The following is a 23337-nucleotide window of genomic DNA, read 5'->3' on the forward strand; positions in this document are numbered from 1 at the left end:
AAGATAATTAAACTTAAACATTGAAAACAAAGAATGAAAACACCTAAAAACGCTCCAGCAATCCAATCTTGAATGGCAAGCACGTCCAAGGGTCATCCTTCTTCTTCTTTGCTGCGGCACAAGGTGTGGGATGATGGATGAGTGGTAAATTATGGTGATGGATGGATATAGGTGAGTTATGGTGAAGGGTGGATGGGTGGATGGGTGGATGGGTGGATGGAATGGCTGACGAGAAGAGAAAAGACCCCTAAAGGGTGCGGCAATATGTTATTTATAGGGCTAGGGTACTCAGAAAATAATAGGAAAGGTTTAGAACTTAGCTAATTTATCCTACAAGAATTAAAAGTCAAAAATTAAAGAGAAAAGGAAAGGGATATGCGGCAAGAAAAGGGAAAGGCATTTAATTGTTAGAATTTAAGAGAGAAAAGGGAAAAAGGTGCGGCTGGGTTTAGGAAAGAAAGGGAATGTGTTTTTAAGACATAAAATAGGAAAGGGGAGAGTCCCCTTATGCGGCAAGAGATGAAAAGGAAAGGGAAAGATGTAATTAAGTGTCCTAACATATTTAGGACACTCTTTTGCAGCTGGAACCTTGATAAATTAAGATTAGGAAAGGTCAAAACCAAAGTAGGAAACCTTGGTTAACATTCCTTCTTTGAGTAGGAATCCTTATTCTTCTAGGAATCCTCATTCTTCTAGGAATCCTTCTTCAACTGGGAATCATTCTTTAATTAGGAATCCTTGCATCTTTAGGTCTTCAATTTCGTCCATACCCTTTGCTCCAAGCCTATGCTATCCATTACATGCCCAAAACTGCTCCAAAAGACTCCAAAATGCATTTTTTTACCACATTAACCCTTTGGACTTACAAACATACGAAAATAGCTTAAAATACTAAAATAACTAAGAACTAACAACATAAATGCAAGAAAACAAGCTAATTAAGTTGCATAAATATGTTCCTATATCAAGTGGTAAGTATTCCCACCTGTCACCCGGGTGACTCAGGTTTGATCCCTGGCAACGGCTGAATCCTCATGAAGAAATGCATGGAACTTTGTGAAAGACTGAGTCGTGAATCCTCTTCCAATTCAAACTCTTTAATTTGTATACTTGGTCAGCGGTTCTGATTGGCTAGCTTTTCTGTTATTATTATTTGATTTTTCGAAGTTGTAGTAATCAGTTTCAACTGTGTGTTCAGGTGATAGTTTGTTGTTTTTGAATTATACCTTGTAAATAGGATTTTGAAAGTCCTTATGTAATCTGAAGTTGATTATAAATAGATTGCACCCTACGTTGTTGAGGGTATGCAATACAGTGAAGAAAAACCTTGTGCGATATTTACTTTCCTGGAAAACCAGTTTACTGGAAACCTAGTTCTCTACAAATCCTAGTTCTTTACTTTGGAGCTGGTTACTATTTGTAATCGCAAAAGGTAGAATTCCTCAAAAGAAATGCATGGAACTTTGCAGCTGGTTACTTATTTGTAATCGCAGAAGGTAGAATTCGTATTATCTTCGACAAATATCGGCCACCGGAAGTTTTTTGAACAAACTTATCCGAGACTTTTGGAGACCGACAATTGAAACTTGAGTTATCAAAGTTTATTATTTCTGTTACTAAGTCTAAAAGGGCAATAGCACAGCAATTAGGAACCCTTACGGACCTCATCTACGTGCTTTCTCCAAACACCAAAAGAATGAGGACAATTGGGCGCATGCACTCGATTGATCCTAGCATTTTGTATTCGGTCATGCATTTTCATGAACTTATTAGGCTAGCATTTTCTATATGGTTTTTTTAGGGGCGGAACCAGAATCCAACTTGCGTATTGTAACTTGCAGCTGATAAATTTCAACAACTTGACGTATTGTAACTTGCAGAACAATTAACATGTCTATGTATGTGTACTCAATTATTATTAGTTCAAAATACACAAAAATGTTCCCTCCAAATCTAGGTCACCCCATGCCCTAAACCATAAACCTTGCATAACCCCTTTCAAAGTTTTTCTTGGAATGAATACAATTTTTTTGAAGAAAATTTCTTTAATACTACATAGCATTGAATGAAACGGAAAATTAATACCAAAGATTGAAATAAAAAATATAAACAATTATAAATCAAATTTAGCTAAAACACCTGTTGCTTTGAAGCCATCCCTATTTTTAAACAACGTCCTATGTCTAAAAGAGGACTCCATGTGAAGTATATTTATGTCCAGGCTTGAAGTTTTCTATTTATCAACTTTCCAAAGCGGATTGATGTCTACATCTTATTCAAATAAAGAATGTAAAAATATTCTTTGACAAAAAAAAATGTAAAAATATTAAGGACCTGTTTGGTATGCAATTTGAATCCAGTTTTTGAACTCAAAAAACAGTATTTGGGTCTCAAGTCAATTATTCATTTTACAAAATTTGGTTTGTAAATTTAGTCTCTCAAGTATTACCCTTTTAAAAAGGTGAACTCAAAACCAACTTAAAAAATTTAACTTATTTGTGAAAAACACAAAAAGTCAGTTTTTAATTTTAATTATCTCTCATCTTCGTTTTCTATCTTATCTCTTCATTTTTTATTCTCTCTCTCCTCCCTCCCTCCCTCACCTCTCTCTTCCTATGTGTTATGATTTTTTTTTTCTCTCTAATGTGATATATAATAGCACACAAACTTAAACCATCTTTTTGATGGTTGTAGTATGTGTAAGTAGGGATCATTATAGGCCAGGATTAGGAGGGATGCTAATCTACACAAATTAAACTCTAAATCACTAAACTAGACTCAAAAACATAAAACTAAACTTAAACTACTCAAAATAAGCTACACACAAACTAAGTTAAATTGACTCAAAACAGGAACTAAAGGGTGATTTGGACGAATTCTAAACTTAACTTGACTCAAAATACCAAAGGGGGGTTATTTTGACGAATTTAAGACTAAAACTAAGTAACTTGCAGAAAACAAACTAATTGATACGAAATTGGGGTGAATGAAGGGGGTGAAAGGCTAGCTAGAGGGTCCTTCTCCACACATGACACATATGCACACAAATTGATTTCTAGTTATTCTTCTTATAAACCATGAATGACAATGCCCCAAGTTAACCGTGAACTGCACAACTTAACCATCAGATTTTCTTAAATTCATTGAATTGGACTCAGCGACGCAACCAAATTATTCTTATCAAGTTCCCTATATGAACTGCATAATAGAGATACATATCAAAGATCATTAAGTTCTATGAAAATCATAAGCATTGACATGACATTCGTAACTATGAACTGCATGATACTCCTGCTAGGAATTTACTTAACACGATCGTGACTAGCAACCTCCACTACTTATAAATATAAGTTCATAACTATTAGGTGAAACTCCCTTATATTTTAGCATCAAATCCCTGCATGCAAACTAAGTATGCATCCTCAATCAACACACAAGAATAAGTTATCAATCAAACAAATAAGTAAATTGCATTCACGATTTATGAAACAATAACTAGATCTAATCAATTCATATCACACATATGTTCATGGCTTTGAATTCTCCTCTAGCTAAAACGAATTTAGTTCCACATGTTTGCAATTAAACAAAGACAATTAAAATTAAACATTGAAAACAAAAGATAGAATACACCTAGAAACGCTCCAACAATCCAAAGGTCTTGAATGGTAGGCACGGCTCTAAGCTTCTTCTTCTCCTTCCTTCCTTGTAAAGCTGCGGCACAATTGTGTATTTTTCTGATTTTAGGCTCTTATGTGTGTGGTTCTCTGAATGGTGCGGCACAAGTGTATTTATAGGGCAGATACACGGCATTGTTTGTGGAGGAAAATGATTAGTTCTTAGCATTGTTGTAGGACTCCTAGAAATCAAATAAGAGGTGGTTTAATATGATAAGGAATCCCCCTTGCAGCTGGAATTTAGGTAGAATAGGATTAGGATAAGGTTAGGATAAGATAAGGTTTTGGATAATGTTGGATAAGATAAGGTTGGTTAAGATAATGTTCTTTCTTTTTAGTTGATTCCTTATCTTTCAAGTCTTGACTTAATTTATCCATATTTGTAGCACATTCCTAGCCTCTTTTGATCTTCAAAAATGTCCATCCACCTTGCTCCATGCATATGCTATCTATTCTTGGCCCAAAATTGCTCCAAATTGCACTTTCTTGCCAACTTTGTCATTTGAACCTGAAAACACACGAAAATAGCTTAAAGCACTCTAACAAGCAGAAACTAACTCACTAAATGCAAAGAAACAAGCTAACTAAGTCATATAAATATGCTCCTATCACTCTCCTTTCTCATCCGATCATTTCCTTTTCTCTCTTCTCTCTTCCAATTTATTATGATTTTTCACTCTCTTGTTCCCTTCTCTTCTCTCTCTTTCGATCATTTCCCTCAGCTTTCTATGTCTTTGTCCCCTATCTCTCATTTTCTTTCCATTCTCCCTCTTCTCTTTCCCTTTCTTATTTCTTCAATTATTAAGATTTAAAAATAATTTTGAATTTCATACCAAATAAGTTTTAGGCTATCACTAGGCATAAAGTTGGATGACTGGGCATAGGTTAAGGTAGTTTAGGCTATTCTTAATTGACATGACATGTACACATCATTTGTCACAGTCATACACAAAATAGTACAAAAATGTAGTCTCCCTAATATTTTCCTCACTTGTATAAAGAAAAAGTGATCATCCGGAAAAGAAATCACATTTCTTTGACAAAAAAAATAAAAAAAGAAATCACATCCAATGGCAAAGATGGTGTTGATTTGGTTTGTTTATTTTCTTTTTGCCAAATACCAACCCATGAATTGGAAAGTCATCAACTACTTCCCTTGATCTCTAATGAGACATTGGAAAAAGTTGCCACCAAATAAAACTGAGCCGAAAGTGATAATATAGTGAGGCTTCTTTTTTTCTTTTTCCTTTTTTCTTTCAAGTCTTTGGGTCACTGAGAGAATAGTGAGACTGTAAAGTGATGCACAGCCCAATAAGACTTCGATTAAAATATAAAAAAGATAGCGAAAAGATGGTGATAAAAGAGAATCTGAATTCTATTTTTTTGACCATTTTTCCAAACCCTAATTGGATTATGCTTAAATTCTCTTCTTAATACCATTTGTGGATGGAATTGATAGAATATTATATGTTATAACCTTCAATGAGGATAAACGCAATGCCATGCCCACTTGCACATCTACCTTGTACCAATAATTCATTTTTAATACTGAACAAATTTAGTAAATGAAAGACGGAAGACATAACTGAAACTATATATTGGTTGCACGGGAAAATTTCTCATAGGGTAAGCCAGTTGGCCAGACACTCAAATTCGAACCATTCTCTCCATAAAACACAGAGAGTAATGTCAAACGAAGATCGTTGAATTTCTTTTAACAGTTTTCTTGTATCAGAATGGGTGGAAATCAGCTTGCTTGACCAAATTTAAAAAGTAAAAATCAGAAACAGAATTTAGAACTCGCAAAATTAATAACATCTGCAGGCTAGACCTAGCATTCGTGTCGTGTTTTCCGTATTCGTATCATTTTCGTGTCATACTCGATATCTTAACAGGTCAGGTCGTGTAACACCCGTTAAAATAAACGGGTAAAATGACCCGACCCGAAATCGACCTGATAATATTAACAGGTAATATGACCCGAACCGTTACCCGTTAAGGAAAATATATTTTAAACCAATAAATAATCAAATGAAAAATATAATACTAAATAAGTATATACATACCATATTATCACATCCAAAACATAAAAACACATTTTTCTTTTAAGTATATTTTCACTTACTTAAAGTCTTTAATAGTTTTTTAATTAATGTAGAAGTGTAAAAAAATATAAAAAATATATATATAAACACTCATAATGACAATCTTTACAGTTTTCATGAAGAGCTTAACTTCGAAATTTGCCACTATAATCATATAAATCATAGATCAAAATTTAACCGTTGATTGTTGTTTACATTTACGCTTCATTGTTCTCTTCAAATTTTGTTTTTTCAGATTTTCTTTTTTGAAAACTTGATCTATTAGAGGATGCAGGAAGATGAACGGTTTGGATCGTTGATATTATATTCAAAGTTTTACAGTTAGTGAAAATATTGCTTAATGTTTATAAAGTTTCTACAAATTATATGACATCGATTCATATTTCAGCTAACCGTAAATATCGAAACGTAATATCAAAGATCTGAACCGTTCATCTAGTTGTAAAGTTTGTTACTATGAGTGATTGTATATATTGTTTTTTTACATTTTTTACACTTCTACAATAATTATTATTAATTTTGCCCTCAAATAAAAAACATTATTCATGAAGGTTTGGAGGATTTTAAAAATTTAAACGATAATGTAAGTGCAACCATTATCTACTTGTGAAGGAATAATGATGAATCACGAGTGTTTATATATTCTTTCACATTTTTCATACTTATATGTATGTCTTCTTAGTTCTTGTCTATACAAATACTATATTAGTTAATTTTAATTTTGGACAACAACATGTTAAGTAAAACTTATCCTAGTAATGATAATAAAGAACTCTCATAATAAAAATAAATAATGACCAAAACTTTTTTTAAAAACTTATATAGAATAATAATACAAAACTATATATTTAATATAGAATATATTGTATATATTAATATGGTTATTGTATTTTATAATAAATCTTTTAATAATTAAACTTTAAAATTATCAAAATAAATTTTTTCTTAAAGGGTCGAAACGTGTTACCCACGTGTATACCCGATAAGAACCCATTATTAACGGGTTCTTAACGGGTCATCCGATAATGACCCGTTAAGTTATTGTGTTGACCCGAAACCCGTTATTTTCGTGTCGTGTCAAAAACTGCCAGGTCTACTGCAGGCAGCATCTTAATCCAGTCTTTGCTCTAACAATGATTAAGAGATGTATAGAAATATGAAGCAATAACAGAGGAAAATGGAGACAATTAACATCACAGTATTCAACAATCTATTTACAGTGCTAGTCAAGACCCGAAAATTTGTATTTAAACTCCTACACAACGAAAAAAAGTTCCACTAAGTCATCCTGAAAAGTTTTGAGTACTAGATCGAAATAGATCTAAACACTTCCACATGAACAAATCAGACCACTACCCAAAGAGAAAAGGGATTCTTCGATACAGTTTAGACATTCAAATTTACCAGCCACGTACCCACTAATTTCTATTCGGTTTAGCTGGGGTGAGATTTTGCAGTTGAGGCTGGTTCACAAATCCTGCATCTTCAAGGACGCGAAATACAGTAACTTTCAGCACAATGTCCTTCATTTTGAGCAACTCAAAGACACAAACGTCCCCCTCCCCCAGATTGTTATCCATCGTAAACTCATACCATCCCTGGCTTAATTTTGCTCTACCTCCTCTATAAAGGCATCGGACTGACCATTGTCTGCCATCAGCGGACTGAAGTTTGATGAATCCTGAAACCCCATTTAAATTCTTTTCGGCAAAGCAGGATGGCAAATACTGCATGAGCAAAAAGGGAATTTTAAGCCAAGATGTAACAAGTTAAATCAACAAGCAGAAGCAGTGTATCACATCATATTGAAGACTCACCATTATACAACCCCTATATAGGTAGGATGGTCGAAGGACTACCCTACAGAAAGGATTAACTGGCTCAAATGTTTTGGCCGCATTAATAGCCCTTTCTCTTTCTTCGGCTGTCACGGTTCTCTTCCTTGCAGACGCACTTTCATAAAATCGAAAGCGAATTTCCACTTCTTTTTCGTGTTGAGAAGAAGACTCCTCCACATCTGCACTCTCATAGAATTAATAAGGAGATTTGCATTTCCCATCAACGAAAAAGGACAAACAGTACGAGTTCAGAGATCTTACTAGGATTAACCTTCCGCTTTTTTCTCACAGTCTTCTTTATGCTTCGTATGTCTTCACCTGGACTACGCAATTTGACTTCATCCACTGTCTTTTTAAGCTCTGTTACATTAAATTGAACACCAATATCTCGAGTAGATTCATTACCTGCTTGTAGATCATCACCCTTCGATAGATGCAGGTTCCCAGCATCACTCCAGTTCACGCAATTCTTAGGTTTGGAACCATTAAACAAATTCTGCAGCGATGGAGGAGTACAATTTTTCCCAGGAGTCAGTTGATTTGCAGAGTCACCAAAGCACTTGTCTTTCAAAGAATCGGTAACAATGGATGTAGGGGACGAACCCAAGATTTCAACAGAGTCATCATCTTCCATCTCTTCAAATACTTGATACCGGTAAACAGAACCTCCAGTACTACTGAGAGCGTTAGGTTGATAGTTAATCTCAGCAGTTTTCAAATTAAATATATGGACAGTGAAAGATGAACGCCCTTCATGTCTGAATGTTAAAAAGTATCCAACACGGATTGAATAATGTTCAATGAAATCCTGCCAACCACTGTGAAACCAAAACTTGTTGTCAACCTTCTTTACTCCCACATGCCAAACATGACCGTCAGGAACAGTGAGCGTAGCAATGGTAGATAGCTCGTTTCTGAATTTCTGGACAAAACTTTCCGGGATCCTCTACAATTACAAAATCAAGTTATAGCTAGGATAAAACGGCAACCGTGCAAAGTTGTATATGAACCCTTGCCTTTTTTTTTTTTAATTTATAATATGCTATATCAGTGTGCAAATTTGCATAAACAGATAAACATGACATAAAAAGTGCAGATATGTAACATACAATGATAACATCACATTTATTAAATCAGAAAAAATGCTAGCAAAGTAAAAACATAATATTCAATGTAAAAATGATTTTTTACAAAATTGTACAAGTCATATTTCAAGTTTCAGGTCCAAGAAAGTGATTCTTAAACCAATCAGATAATTATATGAACATAACTTATGTTATTTGTATGAAACAAATCTCATGCCGTTTCAGAGGCCTTCCAATGGAATGAAGTCTGTCAGCCATGAAAAAAATTCGGAGACAAAAGTGACCAGAAAAGAAAGGCAGAAGTGAGTATTAAGAAGCGGATCAATTTTTGATACAAGCCAAAACAATCAGACTGGAGAGACTAGAAATGGAGTAAGGTGAACGCTATTACCACAATTTGGGGAATGAATTATACCTGTGAAATCTGGTGGACAACTTCTTTATTTGCTAAGAATTCATAAATTCAAAGTTGCTAACGTACAGTTGCAACTTTTCTGACGGATAGTAGAGCGCTACACCTCTATTTTTGTTTCTTCAACGAGTAGCAGAGATTAAGAAAAATAGTTGAAATCTCAAGTGATTTTCGTTACTAACTAGATTATCATTATAGTCCAAATAATTTGTAGCTAGTTAGACACTTATATGCGCAAGACTCGCTCTACCCCGATAAAATTCCTACCAGGAATAGACCCATCTATCATATATCATCAATTGTTGCCAGAAGATTTTCGGGGTTTCAACTTAGAATAACTTTCCATCCATCTAAACGGAGCAGAACCGATATCAAATTTCATATTTTCACTCCAGTAACACATAAAGTTAGCAGCCATACAAAGCCATTCTACTGAGCTGGGTTTTCATTACCTTCCTAACATTAGAAATATCATGAAGGAAATTTAAAATAATTTAAAATAAAACAAATACTTTGTTTAAATAGAATTCAACTATGTAACGAAACAAGTTCCTCGGATTTGTAGAACAACCTGCGACGAAAATTTAAAGAAAATATCTAAACAACCTTGAATTACCATACAACCAAACCAAAGTTTAACCCTTTATGTTTTTACCCACCCACCCAAAAGAAATACAGACAAGACACAGTATTTGAAGGGTTTTTTCCTCTCTTAAGTGGGTCTGCAAAATCCTCCAGAAACAGAAGAAAAATTCCTAATTTTCCATTTGAGTTCCACGCACACCCCAAATTTCTCAGTAAACCAAAAAAAAAAAAAAAAAAAAAAAACCCAAACAGCTGAGCACACAATTAAGAACAAAAGCAAAAACCCACAATTAAAAAGCAAACTATGAAGAGAGTAAGAGAATGTACCAGCTGTTTGGCTTGGAGAGTAGAAGACACAATCAGCTTGTGAAAATAAGGGGGCCTCATTTCAGTGTTTTTTTTTTGTTTTTTGGGTTTTTGGTTTTTGGTAGCAGGAAGGTTTTTTTTTTTTTCTTTTTGGGTGGGTGGGTGGGGGGTTGGTTGTGGTGGTTTTGGGGGGAGGAGAAGGCTGTTGTGTGAATCTGTGTGTCCTTTGTTTTCAGATCTGAGTATTAACCCTACACAGAACCCACAGGCCTACTACACAAAAGCACTTCTCCAGAAACAGGTTTCAGGAGTCAAACTTTCGTTTTCCAGAAGCAAAGAAAAACCTGTGCAGATACACATCTGCTACTTGACCTAAAAGTTGAAAGAGTCCAAGCTGGGTCCATGTCCATCACCTGCCTCAGTCCATTTGTGTACGGGTCGGGTTCCACACAAACAAGTCAACAATTGAGCACGGGATTGTTATGCTTTTTTAAAAAATTATTTCTGCTGTGCTTTAAGAATAATTAACTGTAAAATAAAGATGATGAATGTTTAGTTAACTAAATTTTAAAAGTGTTGTGAGTATAAAAAACAAAATAAAAGCATTTGGTATAATTTAATGTAAAAGTGATATAATTGTATACAATAACAAATGGACATAGTAGTAGGACTGGGGTTGACGATAGTAGTGGTGGTGGTGGAAAAAATGGTGGTTGTAATGACGGTGATGGTGTAAGGTTAGTATTTATAGTAGTAGGTGGTAGGTGGTAGCGTTTACTTTTTTTCTCTACAAGATAAAATGTGTGTGGAAAGCTAAATAATGTCACTTAAAAAATTAATGAAGGTATATAACTAGGCTTGGCAATTCCTGATACAATCCGATACCCCGACACGACTATAAACATCGAAATTTCGGTGAAATAAATGTTGATCAATAATTAAAATTCCAACGTTCATCTGTCACATAAATTTTACATGTAGCATCTGACTCAACGAAAAATCGAAAGTCATTGGAAAAGTCATCAAATAGGACACGTGTCAACACCTGACAGAAATGATTTATTTCATCTGATTATTTAAATCCAAAAATCAAGTTTTGGAATTCTATAAATAGGAAGCCAAGGCATTCATTTTCAGGGATGAATTCACATAACACCAAAACCTTGAAGCTTTGAAACTCTAAAGCTCCCAAACAAATCCTGACGGATCAAGAAAACTCTCTTTGTTCTTCGTCAAATCCTCCTTCAAGATCAAGCTCCAACGGACCTTGAAGAACTTCCTCCTTCAAGATCAAGCCTCAACGACCCTTGAAGAACTTCCACAATTCAAGATCAAACCTCAACGGCCCCCCTTGAAGAAAACGTTTATCGTTCATCACCTGTTCATCCTAAGATCAAGCCTCGAAGGCCCTTGGATCAACGGCACAATCCACAAATCTACACATTATGAAGATCGAATCAGAGGCTAAATTTGCAGAAGAGATTGTAACCTCTAAATCATTAATACAAATATTATTTTGTACACGTGTTCTTGTCTCATTCATCACAGGAAAATTCGTGTTTACAAATTTGGCACGCCCAGTGGGACCATCTCTACCTCTCATCTCTATCTTCAAATCCGCAAAAAAAAAAAAAAAAACACAGGAAGGTTCAAGCGATTCTCGCAACCAATGCGAAAAACAAGAGCGTCATCGTCGTAAGTGGTGTCACTTCGGGAATCCTAACTCGAAGCAAGGCAAGAGCTCTTTTTGCCGCTTCTTCCACCCCTACATCAACTCTACCGATGAAGCAAGAGCACCAGAGGCACGGGCCCGTGATCACCCTGGCCTTGCTAAAAGCATCAAGGGAGGAAAGTTCGAAAAAGTACTCTGATTCCATGCTTTCCGATGCCGACTCAAGCAGCAACTCAGCCATGCAAGTCATGACCACTGGAGCGACTTCAATCGATGAGCAACTGGCTAAAATGAATGAAGCAATCACAAGGCTAACACGGACTGTGGAAGAAAAAATTTGCAAATCGCTGTGCTCATCAACCGACTAAAGGCACAGGAAGGCGAGAACCCCGACCCAAAGGTTGATCCACCAAAGAAAGGAGCCGGCGAAGAAGATGAGCCTCCAATGGAGAAAGTCGATGCGAAGAAAGAGCCAGACCAAGTAGCGGCACTCATGAGATCTCTCTCTATCCAGCAGCTGCAGTTAATGATCGCCAGCACCATCAAGGCGCAATACGAAGGAAGCTCACATGACTCTGTACTATACTCAAAGCCCTACTCTAAGAAGATTGAAGCTTTGAAGATGCCGAAGGGTTATCAGCCACCAAAATTCATGCAATTCGATGGAAAAGGAAACCCAAAGCAACATGTCGCCCATTTCATTGAAACCTGCAACAATGCTAAAACGGAGGGAGACTACCTCATCAAGCAGTTTGTGCGCTCACTGAAAGGTAACGCCTTTGACTGGTACACTGACCTCTAGCCCAAATCTGTCAACAGTTGGGATCAGCTAGAAAGAGAGTTCATCAACCACTTCTACAATACTCGCTGCACCGTAAGCATGCTGGAGTTGACCAGTACGAAACAGTGAAAGGATGAACTTGTCGTCGATTACATCAATAGATGGCGTTCATTAAGTCTGGATTGCAAAGATCGGCTTTCTGAAACCTCTGCCATTGAGATGTGTGTTCAAGGCATGCATTGGGGGTTACATTACATCTTTTAAGGCATAAGACCAAGAACATTTGAGGAGCTGGCAACTCATTCCCACGACATGGAGTTGAGTATCGCCAATCAAAGGAAGAAGGAACCGATCACCGACTTTAAGAATGATAAGATGTTTACCCCGAATGTTGACAAGACTGGGAAGAAGCCTGCCAAGAAAGCTTTTACTATCAATACTACCCCCATCAAAACCTCATTTACGCCTATTAAGATCTCCTCCAAGAACAAAGCAAAGGAGATAAAGAGAGGTGAGCCTCCTCTCACCTAAGACAGGTACAAAAACACCTTGAGGGAACTGGAGCGGAAGGCGTACCCTTTTCCTGACTCAGATATGACCGCAATGTTAGACGACTTACTAGAAAAGAAGGTAATAGAGCTACCCAAATGCAAGCGTCCCGAGAAGATGAATCGCGTAAACGATCCTAATTACTGCAAATACCATCGTATCGTGAGCCATCATGTTGGTAAGTGTTTCGTCCTTAAAGAACTCATCCTAAAGTTAGCATTATAAAGGCAAATCGAGCTTGACCTTGAAGACACAGCCGTAGCACATACTACTACAATTACGTTTGGATCCCTCAATCCCATGCCTCTCCAAGTGACACATGACCATTCCCATCAATACTCAAGCTGCACAACACCTTCTGCACAACCATCACTGGGGGCAAGCAACCAAGATGCATTTACCAATGATGACGAATGATGGACCTTGGTGACCTACAAAAAGACAAGAAAGCCAAAACCACAAGCCACAAGGCCAAAGGCAGAACAATGGAGAAGGCACCGCCACCGCAACAATAGGAAACCCAAAGGAAACGTAAGGGCTGCTAAGCCAACATATGCTGAGGAACTTATAGAGCAAGAGCCACGCATTCCCGTCTCCTTGCACGAGTACTTCCCAAAGAACTTCTTCCAACAATGCACTACCATTGCCTGTCACATGGTGTATGTGGAGATAGAAGAGCCCTCAAAAGGCAATGCTATCACAGTAAAGGAGAGGACCCTCACACCCAAAGAAGGCTTGCCGACACATGTCAGCATCAAGGAAGCATTACGATTGCCCAAAGGGATGTGAAAAGCAATAGTGGTCTTGACAAGTCTCAACAACCATGAGATGCAAGACAACAAGAATGAAGGCTTGAAGCTTCGGCCACACGAATGTGCCACATGCTATGCCACCCATGATGTAATCAACTTCACTAACGAAGACTTACTGCTAGGATCAAGGCCTCACAACCGCCCTATCTTCATCTCTGGGTACATAAGAGAGCACAAAGTCAACCATATGCTTATGGATGATGGATCGGCCATAAACATTATGCCAAAGTCAACAATGACCATAATCGGCATCAAGGTGGATGAACTATCCCTAAGTTGTCTACTAATCCAGGGTTTTAACCAAGGAGGACAAAGAGCGATGGGCATGATCCGAGTGAAGATGAATATTGGTGAACTCAAATCAAGCACGATATTCCATGTGATTGATGCACGAACTTCCTACAGCTTGCTCCTAGGAAGGCCTTGGATCCACGGAAATGGAGTAGTGCCATCCACCCTCCACCAATGCTTAAAATTCTACCGGGAAGGAGTTAAGGTGATCCAAGGTGATACCAAGCCATTCATAGAAGTTGAATCACACTTCGCAGACGCCAAGTTCTACATGGATGAAAACATGGTGCCCGAAGCTCTTCCAGAAGACATCAAATCCACAGGCAAAGCAACACTTAAACAGCAGGAATGGCAAGCCATGCCCAAGAAGCAAGAAGGGCAAGTCGTGCCATCTTTAAGCAAAAACGATGACGAGCATGCTAAACCTGCAATAACCAAAAAGAGTAGAACGCCTTCAGAAAGATCAAACACACCCATTTTCCGATACATCCCGATGTCAAGAAGAAAGAATGGTCAATCCATGTTCGAAACCAGAACAAGCAAAGCCAACACACAGTGGCACAAGGATAATGTGAAGTTGCTCAAGACAAATGCAGTTTTGCCTCTGACACAGCTAGGCGATGCTAAGGTTGCAAGACTACCACAAGGCTTCATAAAAGCTTTGCCAAAAGGGGTGGAACCAAGCTTTCTTCCAACCAAAAGGACCGAAGAAGGTTTTGATCTAAACGCCTACAAGCTCATGTCGAAAGCTGGGTACGACTTCGCTTCCTCTTCGAATCCTGGAAAGAAGGTTTCAAACACCGTCAATGACAAAGAACATAACCTCTCCAAGACTCAAAAGAAGTTAAAGGAGCATGGTTATGGAGTTGACAACAACAAAGTTGGGCTCGGCTTCACACCAAATGCACCCGTGAAGATTTTAAGCAAAACAAAAAATGCTAACACTCAACACATCAGCATGAGCGTTGAACAAAATCAAGAGGAGCCTAAGTCTGCTCCTCGAACGTCAGTCTTCGATAGGATGAATCGTTCAAAGCCTAGAATTTTGGCATTTAATAGCATTGGTGGTTAAGACCGAACCTCCGTCTTTAAGAGGCTTAACACGCCAACATCCCAAAGCTCTATTTTTGAAAGGTTGTCAAAACCTAAGAAACAAAGCAACACGGCTAGCTCTCCTCCGCGCTGGTCAGCTTTGGAAAAACTTGAAGACAATAAGAAGTGACACACCCCGCCCCGAATGAGGGCGTGCTGGCCGTCACGTGCGAGTGACGTAACCATTTGCATAGTGCGGAAGCTAAAGAGATAAATAGAATTACGAATAAATAAAAGTCGAAACACTAGCAATACTAGCTAAGAAATGATGTTAGTGCGAAACCCAGTGTATAAATACACATTCAGAGTAAAAAGAATGTCAAGTTGCAGTCGAGTAGGACAATTACTAAGATATAACACTCGTAGGTAAATCCTACTTTGGTGAATTCTGTCAGGACACCGTTGGATTCTTCGTGGCCACCAAACTCAGCTAATTAGAACCTGGAGGGGTGAAAAACAAAGTTGAGTGGGTCAGTAAAACAAATCTTTTCAAAGACAAAACATTTCTCAAAACGTGGTAACCCCTCTCCGTAAAACCAGTAACTTTCCCAGGAATATAAAAATATACTTACTTATCTCAAAACCAGCTTAGAAATAGTGATATGTAAAGTATATGCCATGTCAAATATATTTCATCATATCATATAAGTATATTAGTGAAGTAAGTTCATCATAAATAATAACATGTCAACCGAGTGATCAGCCCGGCTGAAACTATAGCTCATAATCAATCTCATCAATCAATCTAGCCGGAGTCACCATAAGTGACCTGTACGGCACTACACTGCACACGAGTCGGAACCACTGAAATGGTCTGTACGACAGAATTGGGTGTAATATAGTTATGCTCACGCTATCCTCTCCTGATAGCTATGCGATAAATCGCTAGTCACCTACGAGTCGGAACCACCTACAAGTGGTCTGTACGACAAGACTGGGCACCTAAATTGGATCCAATGTGAGCATATGGTGTGGGGGTGACTAAATATATTTACAGGCCTGAATCACATCTCTGCTAAATCATAATCACCCTAGTGCAGGTTTATGAGCTTTCAATCACATCAACTCAACAGTCACATAATTTTAATTTATGAACTTACCTGGCACCTACCAGTGCGTTCGCAAGACCAATCATGCATGTATGCAATTACTAATGCATAAATAAAATAGATATATATTTTGCATGGCATTTCATTACGCATTTCATATCACATTTCACTTAAATTGATTTTTTGGGAAAAATCTCATTTATATAGGTATATATGAAAAACAAAACTGCTCACTCACCTGGAGTTCGCGCTACAACTCCCTAGCACAACACATCAAGACTTCATGACGATCGTCACCTAGAATAATCATCAAGACATGCCTCAGAAATCATATCGATAGAATATAACTTATATAAAACACGTCACTACGTAGTTCGATCCGGAAGATCTGCAACTCAGATTTCTGATCTGAAACTTCCAGAGATCTAAAATATACCTCTAGGACAACATCCTAAAATTTCATTACCATCCAACGGTCGGATCTACGTCAATTACCAAAACCAAGTGACGGTTAACATTCTATCTTATGAACTTAAAACTCCAATTCCGAAAGATCCGTAAATCGGATTCTCGATCTGTAAGTTCCTATAATACTCAAATATTACATATTACAACGTATCAAAGTTTGATGATGATCCAACGGTCAGATAGTCAATTCATATTTTGGCCTAACCACACATCGTAACGAATTTAGGTTCGAATGATCATCATACGTCATTCACTCACCAAAACTGAAATTAGAGAATGAATTATGGCCTAAAAATAGCTTTGGTGGCTCACTGGCTATGCACCGCCGTGGGTGGCGGTCGGCCGCCCCGGCTCGCCGGAAAATCCAATTATTTCCAAAAATTACCAAAATTTACAAAAATGAAGATCTCAATGAGTAAAGTAAACTTTAGACCTGTGGCCAATGCCAATTTGGCCTGGAAAGGCTCCAATTTCATCAAACCCGTGAAGAACCCTAGAAATGGGTGTTTTCAATTCGACCTCCAAAACCACTATGATGCTCCAACTGCTTGGGCTTTGTTCCAGGTCCTAAGGGAATGCTAATGGTATTAGTAATTGAAAGAAAACGTTTCAAGATTTGCAGAATTTGTACACTAACCGCACACACCGTACGGTTTCATCCAATTTCAAGGCCAAATTCTTTGATTTTTGGGGTGTAATAAGAAGAGGGAAGATCATAGAGGGTTTTCCAAGTGATGGTTTGAAGTAACTCACCGGAAAAATGAAGAAATTTCGACGGAAATGGGTGGAAAACCCACTGGGTCGCGCGGGTCGCGGGTTGAAAACCCATTTCTGTTCTTCTTCCTCCGCTTCTCGTCCTCTCTCCTTTCCTCCTTTCCCCTTCTCTGATTGGCCAGAAACTTCTCTCTCTTCTCCCCATTCGCCCAGCTTCTCTCCTGAAACTCTCCTAGAGCTGTCTTTTTCTTCCTTCTGGTTGGGCAGTTTTGCCCAATCCTCTTTCCTCTTTTCTCCACAAGTCATGCACACACACACACACAAAAACCTTCCTTCATCTTTTTATTTTTATTTTCTTTCCCTTACATCTGAGCCATCCATTTCAGATTTCTTTAATCTGGGCCATCCAAATGGCACACCAAATTTTTATAATAAAATTTATAAAATGCTCAAACTTCAAACTTTAAAATCTTTTTCGTTATAACTCCAAATCACGAACCGTCTACGCCCACGCTTCCGTAGCGACGAGTACTACAAGGATATGTCAAGAAAACAAATCTTAGATGGCATGACACAATGATTAACCTCAAATAATGCGCGTGCCTCAAAGGGCATTTTTGTAAAATCCTTTATTAAAACTTTAAAAACTCTTAAAATCAGGGACGTGCTATCACAATCTACCCACCTTAAAAAAAATTTCGTCCTCGAAATTTACACAATCTTTACAATCCATCAATATCAATAAAACAACCTGAAACACATCTCTCTCATTCGATCTTTTGTCTCCCAAGTAGCTTCTTCTGCTGAATGATTCCTCCATAAAACTTTCACTAAACGCACAATCTTAATCCTCAGAACCTTATCCTTCCAATCCAAAATAGTCACTGGTTCCTCATCATAAATCAAATCCGGATTAACTTCCAAAGATTAAGGAGGAATCATATGTGAAGGATATGAAACATAATGTTGAAGCATGGAAACATGGAACACATTATGCACTTTCAACAACTTTGAAGGCAACTAGCAACTTCACCGACTCTCTCGGTGATCACATAAGGTCCGATGTACCTAGGACTTAACTTACCTTTCTTCCCAAACCAAACCCCACATTTCCAAGGTTAAAGCTTTAGAAATACTCAATCACCTACATTATACACCCGATCGGTGGCATGTATATCGGCAAGGCTCTTCTATCAATCCTGGGCCACTTTCATAATAGCTTTAATCACTTAAACATTTGGATTAGTCTCCTCTACTATCTCAGGGCCCACTAATGTCTTTCACCAACTTTAGACCAACACAAAGGTATACGACAAGCTTTCCCTTAAAGTGTCTCAAATGGTGCCATCCTGGTGCTAGAATGATAACTGTTAATATAGGCAAACTCCATCAAATCCAACTTAGCTTGTCAATCATCACCAAACTGACGTACCGAAGCTCTCAACATGTCCTCTAAAGTCTGAATGGTTCTATCTAACTGACCATCTATTTGAGGATGATAAGCTGTACTGACTTAGTAAGCCGATCAACAATTACCCAAACGCCATCACACCCGTTCCGTGTACAAGGAAACTTGTACACAAAATCCATAGTGATATTTTCCCATTTCCACTGTGGAACGGAAAGTGGCTACATCAATCCAAAAAGGCTTCTTTCTTTCTGCTTTGACTTGCTGACAACTGATACACCTATTCACAAATTCAACAATTTCCCTTTTCATATCTGGCCAATAAAAAAAATGGTCGAATGGTATGATACATTTTAGTACCTCCAAGATGCATTGCATAAGTTGAACAGTATGCTTCGTCCAAAATTTACTTTCTTTAATTCCATATCATTAAGTACATACATCCTGTATTTTACCACCTAGCATTTCTAGAGTTGTTTTTCACTGTTTTTAAGTGTTTTTAGTGTGTTTTGAACTATTTTAGTGTGTCTTGAAAGAAAAATATGAAATTTTGAAAAAAAATAGAAAACGTTTTGAAAACCCCAAAAAGAGTCGTTTTAGAGTCGTTTTTGTGTGTAGAATTAGGGTACTTTCCAACACAATGATGAAGATTTGGTTTTTAAGTGCATGACTGTTAAAGAAAGTTACAAACATGGGTGGAAGTTTGATATGCTCTTTGGTTTATGCTTGGTTGTAGTTGACATTTACGAATTCACATGTAATCACAAAGAAAAAAAATCAGTTTTTGTAACATGCTTGAAGGAAGGAACTCAAATTAATGCTACAACCCTGAGAGACTTGAGCCTAAACTTTGTTTGGAGAGTTATTAATCTGTGATTTCTTGTTTTCTAAAGTCGTTGCATGATCTCATTATTATTTGCTTGGTTGCTACTTAGAATGTGTTTTATCATTTTAGTTCCAAATACTAGAACTCATGTCGGTTTCATTCAAAGCTTAAAATTGAGTGCATAACATATAACAAGATGAAGTTGTTTAGTAGTTACCACTATAGCCAAAAAGCCTTAATCTCATGCATATGTTTTGTAGGTTTAACCCCTTTGAGCCGTATTTAGTCTATTTTCTTTGTTAGCCACATTATCCTTACCTAGCCTAGAATAGGACTATCGATACCCTTGTTCTTAAAGTATAGTGGAGCATGACTTAGAGGGAATTCATTTTATGCAGAAAACAAGTGTGGGGGAAGGTTATTTCCAACAAAAGACAGAAAGAAAGAAAAAGAAAAAATGTGAAAAAGAGAAAAAAAAAAGAAAGGAAAAGATTTCAAAATAAGTGAGAATGAACTCACAAGTATTGGTTGTTGAAGAAAGGATCCAAAAGTTTGAATTCGGCCGTAAGTGTTTTATGAATCTCCCCCTTGTGTTTAAAGTTAGTTGCTGCATTCAAAAGTGAATTCTAAGTGTTGATTTTATTGCTTTGCTTACTATTGCTTTAAGAACCTTTGTCTATCCTTAACCTTTCTTTGTTAGCCAATACCTTTAGCCCCGTTACAACCCTTAGACTTCTACCTTGGTTGTTGTGTATTTCAATCTGTGGAGTTTGGGATTGGTATGAGCATATGGTATCCTTGGTTCTCGTGTCTAAGTAGTGGCATTCCGTTCATGAGATCATATCTATACATGAATTAATAATTCCAGAAAATGCCTTCTTTGATTATAACATATGTGAGTGCTAGTCTACATGTTTACATCAATCTTCTTACATATACCTAGTATAGGGAGTGTAGTCAGAAAATTTGTGTGAAAATAGAGAGTATATTCGGTGAGGAATTGAGGGAATTATCTAAGACATGTTACTACATTCAAAACATTGTTTTAAATTGATTAAATACGAGCTAATGAGTGGCGACTATGATTAAGTATGTGCTCAAGGGTAAGGATGGCTAAAATATGTGTAAGTAGTGATTTTTAACATGTCATGTTCCATTGGAAATCCCAGAGGCAAATGTTGGAAGGTCTAGGTTATGTTTTGTTTTGTTTTGTTTTGTTTGTTTTGTTTTGCTCGAGGACTAGCAAAAGCTAAGTGTGGGGGAATTGGATAGGAGCATATTTATGCGACTTAGTTAGCTTGTTTTCTTGCATTTTCATAGTTAGTTTCTGTTTATTATAGTGATTTTAGCTATTTTCGTGTGTTCGTAGGTCCAAATGACAAAGTTGGCAAGAAAGTGCAATTTGGAGCATTTTGAAGTAGTTTTGGGCATCAAATGGATAGCTTATGAGTGGAGCAATTTGGATGGACATTTTTGAAGTTCAAAAGGCTAGGAATATGCTAAGGAGATGAAGAAAATAAATCCAAGACAAAGAAGATAAGGAATCAGCTCAAAAGAAGGAGACATTATCCAAATTGCCTTATCTTATCCAAAACCTTATCCAACCTTATCTTATCCAAACTAACCTTATCTTATCTTATCCTATCTTAATCTTATCCTACCTTATCTCCAGCTGCAAAATGAGTCCTTATCTTGTTCTATATCCTTCCCATTTGAATTTAGGAGTCCTAATCCATCTAAACACATTAATTCTTTTCCTCGCTGGAATCTGATGCGAAGTGTCCTCTTTCCTTGCTAATTTGGAGTCCTAATCCTCTTCTTTCACACCTTTTCCGTGCCTTCCTTCTCTCTATAAATACAAGTGTTACGGCACAATTAAGAACACCACCCACCTTCCATCACAAATTCATCCCCTTCATCAATCATACACATTCATCCCTCTGGTGCGGCAACTTTGCAAGGAGAAAGAAGAAGGAGCCCCTGGAGCCGTGCTTGCCATTCAAGACGTTGGATTGTTGGAGTGTTTCTAGGTGTATTCTATCCGTTGCTTTAATGTTTAAATTCAATTGTCTTTGTTTATTTGCAAACATGAAGAACCCTCTAGCTAGCCATTCACCCATTAAATCACCAATTTCGTCTAAAGTTATTTAGAGTCTTAAATCTGTTTAGTTTTACTTTAAATTCATCAAAAACCCAATCCCCTTTACTTTGCTGTGTCAAGTTAGTTAGAATCTGTCCAATTTGTGTTTTTAAGTGTTTTGATTGAAGTTAAAATCAATTTTCGTCCAATTTACCCTCTAGTGTCTAGTTTGAGTCTATTTGATTGTTTTATGCTGTTTTGAGTCTTTTTAGTTTGTTTTGAGTTCATAAGAGTCTAGGTTAGTGTTTTCAAGCCTAGTTAAGTGTTTTTGAGTTAAATTTGAGTAGATTAGCATCCCTCATAATCCCCGGCCTAGAACGATCCCTACTTACATCTTTACTACAATTATCAATAAGAGGGTTTAATGGAGGTCATCAGTATGCCAAAATCGTGCAGACCCTCTAACAATGGCCCATCAAGCTTGTAGGATCCCGAACGCTCTTTCCACATTCTTCTTGTAAGACTCTTGCCTCTGAGAAAATAATTTCTTCTTTGCATTATCAGGATGAGAAATTTTTTTGACAAAGGTATACCAACTAGGATAAATACCATCAGTTAGGTAGTAACATAGCTCATACCTATTACCATTTACCTTGTACCGAAATTCTAGTGCCCATCCATTGATAACATCATTGCATAGAGGTGAACACCAAAGAACGTTGATATCGTTGTTTGATCCAGGAGATCTGAAGAATGCCCATGTGTCGTAAGACGCCACAGCCTCAAACATGATGTTTGGCTTGTTATGACCAATGACTAAAATATCGATAATATCGGCAAAATATCACCGATATTATCGTTTTTCAGAGAGACTGATATTTTCCCACGTATCCCCCTAATTATCGTCAAAATATCGCGATATTATCGCTAATATCGATAATATCATGATATATTCGATATTATCGAAACAATCGTTGTGGCTCCGTCGTCAGAAAGGCAACCGAGGCTGCGTCGTTGCAGTTTCCCAGATCTCCCTCTGCAATCCAGGCTCAGACCCAAGATCTGCGCATCCGTCGTCGGAAATGAAAAATCTATTTTCTCCGGATCCCAAAACCCGCTCGGGTTCGATGGATCCTCCGCTTCGTACGACCTAAACAATGCCTCCCATTGCCTGATGGTGCTCGCCAAGAGGTGAGAAAGGGAGGAGGAACAGTCCACAGGTGGTGATGGTGCTCGCCGGAGTGTGCGCCACTGTGGTGGAGGTCACAGTGGGGTGTGGGTGTGGTGTGTCTGTGCTCCGGGAAGGAGAGTTGCAGAGAGATGTTAGTTGAATTGAAGAGGAAAAGCAAAGAACACCATATAATAAATGAAACCCAGAAGATAAAATGTTCGATTTCTTACCTAAGATTTCAAAGAAGAAGAGAGAGAGGGGCAAAAAAAAATGCCTAAAACCCTAGAGAGAGAGTGTGTTTAGGAAATTTCGCTAAGGAGTGAGGAGATTGCTTTGCTAGAGGTTTCTGGAAAAGAGAGAGAGAGAGAGAGATGGACAAAGATTTCTGGGATTTTGTGTTTCAAGGAACTTCTCTC

The 23337-nt window shown here is 37.5% G+C and overlaps 1 protein-coding gene across 2 annotated transcripts; it reads right to left on the minus strand.

Annotated features, from left to right (window-relative positions):
* Positions 1–6947: 6947 nt before the first annotated feature.
* LOC126621954 (B3 domain-containing transcription factor VRN1-like) lies at positions 6948–10365 on the minus strand. Of its 2 annotated transcripts, XM_050290585.1 has the most exons (5): positions 10030–10365; positions 8026–8566; positions 7882–7938; positions 7600–7799; positions 6948–7509 (listed from the first exon to the last, which is right to left on the minus strand). In XM_050290585.1, the coding sequence occupies exons 1-5, from the start codon at positions 10087–10089 to the stop codon at positions 7201–7203; spliced, it is 1167 nt and encodes a 388-aa protein (XP_050146542.1). In that variant the 5' UTR covers positions 10090–10365; the 3' UTR covers positions 6948–7200. The 2 variants fall into 2 exon arrangements, with proteins under 2 accessions (XP_050146542.1, XP_050146541.1); XM_050290584.1 differs by having other exon boundaries at positions 7882–8566.
* Between the last annotated feature and the right edge of the window lie 12972 nt (positions 10366–23337).

Source organism: Malus sylvestris, chromosome 5 (genome assembly GCF_916048215.2).
Source record: "Malus sylvestris chromosome 5, drMalSylv7.2, whole genome shotgun sequence".
Lineage (NCBI taxonomy): Eukaryota > Viridiplantae > Streptophyta > Magnoliopsida > Rosales > Rosaceae > Malus > Malus sylvestris.